The sequence below is a fragment of the Natrix helvetica genome (genome assembly GCF_964273705.1).
Source record: "Natrix helvetica genome assembly, contig: HAP1_SCAFFOLD_272, whole genome shotgun sequence".
NCBI lineage: Eukaryota > Metazoa > Chordata > Lepidosauria > Squamata > Natricidae > Natrix > Natrix helvetica.
The window spans coordinates 32,501-40,000 of NW_028113505.1; the positions used below are offsets into that span (position 1 = coordinate 32,501).

Consider the following 7,500-nt stretch of genomic DNA (forward strand, 5'->3'; position numbering starts at 1 on the left):
GGACCTCTGATCTAAGTAGAGAGATTGCAGAGGAAGGGATTACAAGAGAGTAAGATATGTTGGCTGGGGAATTCTGGGAGTTGAAGTCCACAAGTCTTAAAGTGGCCAAGTTTGGAGACCTCTGATCTAAGTGGAGAGATTGCAGAGGAAGGGATTACAAGAGAGTAAGATATGCTGGCTGGGGAATTCTGGGAGTTGAAGTCCACAAGTCTTAAAGTGGCCAAGTTTTGGGACCCCTGCTCTAGACCATGCCAGACAAGTGGCTGTCCAATCTATTCTTAAAACCTCCAGTGTTGGAGCACCCACAACGTCTGGAAGCAACTTCGGTTCCACTGGTTAATTGTTTTCCCTGTCTGAAAATTAAGGCACTCATCAGTGGTGTTATGGCAGTGGCACTGATGATGTTGCCTGGTTTGGCAATGAAATGTCTGCAAAAGAACCAAGCTCAGAGAGCATCAAGGACCCCTCAAGAAATCCAGGGAATAAAAAGGGGGGAGTCTCTCATGACACCCCCCCCCCCCAAATAAAGGCAAAATCTTCTTCAAGTTGAGTTCAGCTCTTGCTGTCTCCAGGGACATATTTGTAGCTTTCTTAAGGTTGGTCTCTGCCTTCTTCTGAAATATTTTAGATTTTCTCATGGCCTTGAAGGAATATATGAATCAATATTGGCTGCTTGCCTTTATTATGAATTGCTTATGCTACTATATAATTGTTACTGATTAAAGCAGAATTTGATACTGCTAGAAATCATTGTTAGGATTTTAAGCTTTGTTATTGGCTTCTGTTTATATTATTGTATGCTGTCAGAAATTAGTTGTTAGGGTTAGGTCTCTCTCTGTCTGTCTGTCTGTGTCTGTCTGTCTGTCTGTCTGTCTTCCTCTCTTCCTCTCTCATCCTCCCTCTGTCCCTCCCTTTCTCTTTTCCTCTCTGTCCCCCTCCCCTCCCTCCCCTCCTTTCTCCCTCCCTCTTTCTCTCCCTCTCTCTCTTTCTCTCTCCCTCAGTCTACCCCCTGTCTCTTCCTCTCTTTCTCTGTCCCTCTCCCCTCCCTTCACCCCTTTCTCCTTCCCTCTTTCTCTCTCCTTCTTTCTCCCTCTCTCTTACCTGGGTTTCCGAAAGGTTCAGCTGCCTGGCTAATTCTGTCCTTTCTCTGCCCACGACATACTGGCATCGCTGGAATTCCAGTTCCAGCCGATACAGCTGTTCCGCGGTGAAGGAAGTGCGGGTCCTCTTGGGCCGGTCCAGGTCCAGACCTTTGGGAAGGACAATTTCCCGGATGGTCCCTTTCGCATCTGCAGGAGCCAACAAAGACAGACACGTCATTCCTCCCCCCTTCGCAGCTTCCGTGGATGTGGGATAAAGCCAAGAAATGCCGGGGCTCAATCCAACACAAAAGATTCTGAAAATCAGCCTAAAATGGACATTTTTCTTTTAGGATTACAGGCAGCCCTTCTGTGGCCAAGTGAGATATTTGTTAAGTGAGTTTTGCCCCCTTTTATGACCTCCCTTGCCATTGTTGTTAAGCGAATCACTGCAGTGGATAACTTGGTAACCCGGATGCTAAATGAATCTGGCTTCCCCATTGATTTTGCTTTTCAGAAGGTCACCAAAAAAAATCACATGACCTCGGGACGTCATAAATATGAATCAGTTGCCAAGTGTCCGAATGTTGATCACGTGATTGGGGGGGGGGGGTTGCTGCAATGGTCCTTAAGTGTGAAAAAGTCTCCTTTTTCAGTGCCGTTGTGGCTTTGAATGGTCACTAAATGAACAGTTGTAAGTCGAGGCCCCCCTGGACTGGAAAGGAGCATGTGGGAGAAAAATCCAGAGCTTTGATATTGTATCTGTGCTGACCGCAGCGGGAATTCTTTACCGGGGGGGGGGGAAATGGACAGTTACGTCCACTCCCACAATGGAAGAGCGATGGGAAAAGGGATGGAGTTGGCCGAGATGGGAAAATTAATTATTTTAATCAGCTAATTAAAATAATCCAGGTTTTGTTTCTGCTTGCTCACCGCTGCTAGACTTGGTGCTTGAGACAGAAAAAAAAAAGTGAAATCTTGACTTAGGGTTTGCTGATTAAATTTGTGGGTTAGAAACGGCTCATATTTGACAAAAGGAAAAAAAAAGGAGGAAAAAGGGAACAAGAGTAGGAGACAGAGGGAGAAAGAGAAAGCTGAAGAAAAATAGAACATTAAAGAGAGCAAGGGATGAGTTAAAAGAAAATGGCCAGGAAAAGAGGAAGGTCAGAAAGAGAGAGATTGGTAGAAAATGATATATGTTGATATTGTGGATGATATATAGTTAAATAAGATATTATTGTTAAGTGCTGATAACCAATTAACTACAATGCTTGTTATATTAAAGTGGGCCTGGGAAAAGTCACCTGCAGGCAGGGCAGGAGTCGGTCTTCCCGGGCTGCCGTTTGCGTGGCTGATGGGCCATCCGAGAGGCGTGGCAGGAGCCCCATGGCACACAGATCAGCTGGCCTGGCCTCCCAATCGTTCCGGGGCTCTCATGCCCGGCCTATCTGTCAAGGAGAATCTTTCTAGCTCAGGGTTGAAATGAGGAGTGCCAGGGCCTCTCTCAGCTGGGCGGTTTCCTTGCAGGAGTTTCCTGACTCAAACGAGGGAATTTCTTCAGTGCTGGAAGGGAGGGGGGGTGGGAGGAGGGGGAGGGGGACTGTGGGGTCCTTGGTCCTTTCTGAGCTGGGTTGCTTTTCTTGCAGACGTTTCATGACCCAACTAGGTACCATCCTCAGTGCTAGAAGAGGGTAGGGTTTGCAGAGAGGAGGAAGGGGAAGGTGGTGTCCTTGGTGCACACTAAGCTTGGTGGTTTTCTTGCATGACCCAACTAGGTAACTTCATCAGGGCTAGAGTCCCTCTCCCTCTCTTTCTCTCATCTGTTTATCAGATAATCTCTCTTTGTCTGTCTATCTACATCTCTGTCTAAATCTATATCTATCTGCCATCATTATTACTATTTGTCTGTCTGTCTCTCTCTCTGTCATCTATTCTCTCATCTATGTATAGCTATATTATCTATCTATCTATCTATCTATCTATCTATCATCTATCTATCTATCTATCTATCTATCTATCTATATCTATCTATCTATCTATATCTATCTATCTATCTATCTATCTATCTATCTATCTATCTATCTATCTATCTATCTATCTATCTATCATCTATATGTTATCTATTCTCTCATCTATCTATCTACCTACCTACCTATTCTCTCTCTCATCTCTCTCTCCCTCTCCCTATCTATCTGTCATCTATTTTCTCTTTCTCATCTGTCATGATCTATCTCTACCTACCTACCTACTGAGCTCCAGAGCTCTCTCGCTCTCTCTCTGTATGTATGTGTGTGTGCGTGCGTATATACACATATACATATACAGACACAGACAGAGACATCTATTATCTATCTATCTATCTATCTATCTATGTATCATCTCATACGCCCCCCCCCCATCTTACATAACACAACCCTGCGCAGCTCACAACAATGATAACAACCCCAAAGCCCCACAATGCGGTGACTCCGCTCAACTACAGACTCCACAATAACCTCGCTAGGCTCCCCCTCCCCCTCCCAGCGCTGGGGAGGGTTGCTCGGGGCTCCTTTCCCCACTAGCCCTCCCATGCCCCCTCCTCGGGCTCAGGCTCTGCTCTGTGGCTTTTACCCAAATGCTCTTAGTGGGAGTTGCCCCTCCTCTTAGGCAGCAATGGGAGGTGCAGGGGGGGGGAGAGGATGGAGGGATGGAAATATTTTTGTCTCTTTGAACCCCAAGCCTCTTGTGGAGACACCAAACATGGCTCCTTCCAAGGCTGCGGTGTTGAATAAGCGATTTTATGGAAGCACATGAAATGTTCCGTCCACCCCCTTTTCTTGTTTGGTGTGAGTAGATATGGAGAGTGAGGGTTAGGCTGGAGGTTGATGGAGTGGAAGATGGCCAGTTAGAAACCAAAAGGCCCTGAGTTTTAGTCCCGCCCTAAGGCATAAAGGCAGCTGGGCCAGCCACTTTCTCTCAGCCCCAAGAAGCAAGCAAACCACCTTCTGAAAAACCAGGAAAGCTGCAAGGACTTGTCCAGGCGATCCCCAGGAGTCAAAACTGACTCAAAGACGCATTCACACATGCACACACAGACATACACAATGGGGTCTGATTTGTTCCCTTTCCCCAACGTTCAGCTGTCTTGAGACTGCAACTGCCAAAATTATCTTGTAAAATAATTACAAAACCGCACAAATAAACAAGATGGGGAAAATAATGTAAGATATATTGTATATAAAACAGTACAGCCATAGATTAATATGTATAACAAATATATGTACACATATATAGATATAAGGTATTGTAGATAAATTAGTACGTTGGTAGAGTAATATGTATAAAAGAAATATAAGTATGTAGGTATGGATATAAGACGTATTTTATTTATTAGACTTGTTAGCCGCTCCCTCTCCATTGTATTGTAGATAAATTAGTATATTAGTAAATGAAAACGTATAAAAGAAGTATATGTACACTTGTGTATGGATAAAAATGGTATAATGGAGGTATACCGATGTGGAAATGTTGCAATGATGATAATTGTGTTAAAAAATTGGGGGGAAAAACTGTTCAATAAAAAATATTTTTTTAAAAAGATTGCAGCTGCCCTTATTCCCATTCGCTCCTTACATACACAAACCGCCTTTACCTTACATTATTAGCTTTTGGCAATGAAGGGGGATGAAAAGAGCATGCAACACCTTTGACACAGGTGCCCAGCTTCTGCGCAAATTGCCATGCATAAAAATAGAAACAAACCCGTTAATACACTTCGGTTAACCTGGATGCTTAATTAACCTGGTTTTAATCGTCTAGCCGAGCCTCTCTCCTTCTCCTCTGATTGAAATGTCTTCCCCAAAAGGGGAGATTGATCAGTCCAAGACAAAAGCAAATAAACAGTGCATGAGAGGGGTGGCATTGCCGCAAAGCTTTGAAAAAAACAAAATCACACACACACACACACACACACACACCAGTTAGGGACACCAAACTTGTTGCTTTTCTTGTAGCCGTTTCATGACCAAACTAGGTAAGATTATCAGTGCTAGAAGTGGGGGGGGGGGGTTTGCTGAGAAGAGGAGGAGGAGGAGGAGGAGGAGGAGAAAGAGGAAGACTGTGGGCTCCTTGATGCTCTCTGAGTTTGGTTGTGTTCTTGTAGACGTTTCATGACCAAACTAGGTAAGATTATCAGTGCTAGAAGGGAGTTAGGCTTGCGGAGGGGAGGAAGAGGAGGAGGAGGAAGACTGTGAGGTTCTTGGTGCTCTCTAAGCTTGGTGGCTTTCTTGCAGACGTTTCATGACCAAACACAGAGATGAGAAGTATTCCTTCTGTGGACAGAAGTCCCATTCCATCAAAGGAAAGGGTTCTTTTCGTCTTTTTTTAAAAAAAAATTTTGGTTTTAAATCAGACACTCCATTTCTATGTTGATCAGTGTATTCTCTAGGGTTAACATACAGACATCATCATAGTCTATATCTATCTATCTATCTATCTATCTATCTATCTATCTATCTATCTATGGCGATAATATCAATCATTACAACGTATACTACCGCTATCTTCCATTATAGTATCAATTATATAACCATCAAAATATTTACGTGTCGGGTTTTCTTTCTCATGTAAACCATATTTCACGAAAATCCGCTCCTCTAACCTCAAAATCTGTCATTTAACCATTTGTAGAATAGTTCCCACGTTATAAAATAATCTGAGTCTTCTTTTCCTTTCATTTTTAGGGTTAACCTATCCATCTCTGCACATTCCAGATTTTTATTTATTCATTATGATATCATATTTAGGGGTTTCTGGGTTTTTCTAGCCTTGTGCATATATGATCCTGGCTGCTGTTAGGACATGTAAACCTAAATATGGGTTATCCTTATTATAGTTTCCAGGAAGAATGCCCAACAAAAATGTCTCAGGTTTCAAATCTATTGTGTTGTTTTGTCACAGTTTCCAGCCATCTGTGTATTTTCTTCCAGTATTTTTTTTTTTGCTTTGGGACAAAATTTTGTGGCAATATTAGCCTGGTATTTGATTGCATTTCCAACATTTAACAGATTTCTTTTCATACACATTCGCTAATCATGTGGGCAAATGGTGCCATCTATAAAACATTTTATAGAGCTTTTCTTTATGTGCTGTTGATGTTGTGAGTTTATGATTTCCAATCCACAATTTCTGCCGCCTGTTCAAATCTATTGTATAGCCAAAATGTTTAGCCCAAAGAAAGTGTCTTCTTCTAAGCAGCTTCTCCAAAACTCCTGGAAGATTTGCCAGGCAAAATCAGCAGTTCCAAAGTGAACTGATGCAGACTGTCTGGTCCCACTGAATTCAGCTGTGCTTCCCCACTAAGCAGTCCGGAGGGCGAGGTTGGGGTCGTGTTTACACAGGAAAACCCATCCTCTAATCCCTGCTTAATTATGGAAGCTCCTTGGACTGATCTCTCAGCTCAAGGGGGTTTCAATCAATCAATCAGAATAGAGCTGAAAAGGACCTTGGAGGTCTTCTAGTCCAACCCCCCGCTCAAGCAGGAGACCCTATTCCATTCCAGACAAATGGTTGCCTACTTCATTTTCTGAACGAAAATCAAATTTAAAACTTACTTCTTCCTTCCCAGCCAGGGGCAGAGCACATTTGTATCGGCTGAAATCTCAATTCATTTCACTGGGCTACAAAGATTTTTTTTTTTAAATGTACGTTTTCTAAATTGGGCTTTTTAAAAATGGCCAAATAAACGCCACCAGCAGTAATCACGATAATAAATTACTTGGAGCAGGAACCAATTTGGCCATTGAGCAGTAACATATAGATTTAATAAATCAAACCATAATAAAAACAGCTGAAAGAATGGCAGATCCTGTGCCTTGTAATTTTCCGGCTGAAAATTGCCAGCAGTGGTAGATTCTGACTTTGCAGGCTGGAAATGTATTTGCTTATTTTTTTTTACAAAAGATCCCAGCTTCATGATTCCATTTTGTTCATTGCTTGTTGTTGCTGTTTAGGAAGAATGAAATATTGTCCTCGGTCTTCCCTGGATGAGAAATCAATATTATAACCTCCCACGTCTCCTTGTGCAAAATCTTACGCCCACCGTAAGATTTTAAATGAAATAATAAAGAAATAATGGAAGCAAACAAGGTTAAGCTGCCTTAAGGCAAGCAGACAAATAAAAATGATACACACAAAAATCAAGGCCTTTTAGTCCTTTTATAATTTTGACTCCAATTTGAATAAACAGTAAAAAGCTGATTTGGAAACAATAGATACATATCTACGAAAACAATAACATAACAAGCTTTGAAATATCAGATGCCATTAAAAAAGATGAAAATAAATATAGCGCCAAGTTCAGATGGACTTTTGGGTCAATGCTGCAAGTGTTTTGATGGCTGATTTTTATTTTAATTTATTTAGATTTTTCTTTTATCCTTCT

General features: G+C 42.2%; 1 protein-coding gene across 1 annotated transcript in view; it reads right to left on the reverse strand.

Moving 5' to 3' along the window:
* LOC309382367 (ventral anterior homeobox 2a-like) overlaps positions 1–1,289 on the reverse strand; it is a gene marked incomplete at its 5' end in the record, with an annotated part of 4,612 nt that extends 3,323 nt beyond the window's left edge. Inside the window, one exon of the mRNA XM_081971881.1 lies at positions 1,102–1,289. Coding sequence (XP_081828007.1) covers positions 1,102–1,289 — 188 coding nt within the window. The remainder of the gene's footprint in view (positions 1–1,101) is intronic.
* Positions 1,290–7,500: the final 6,211 nt, after the last annotated feature.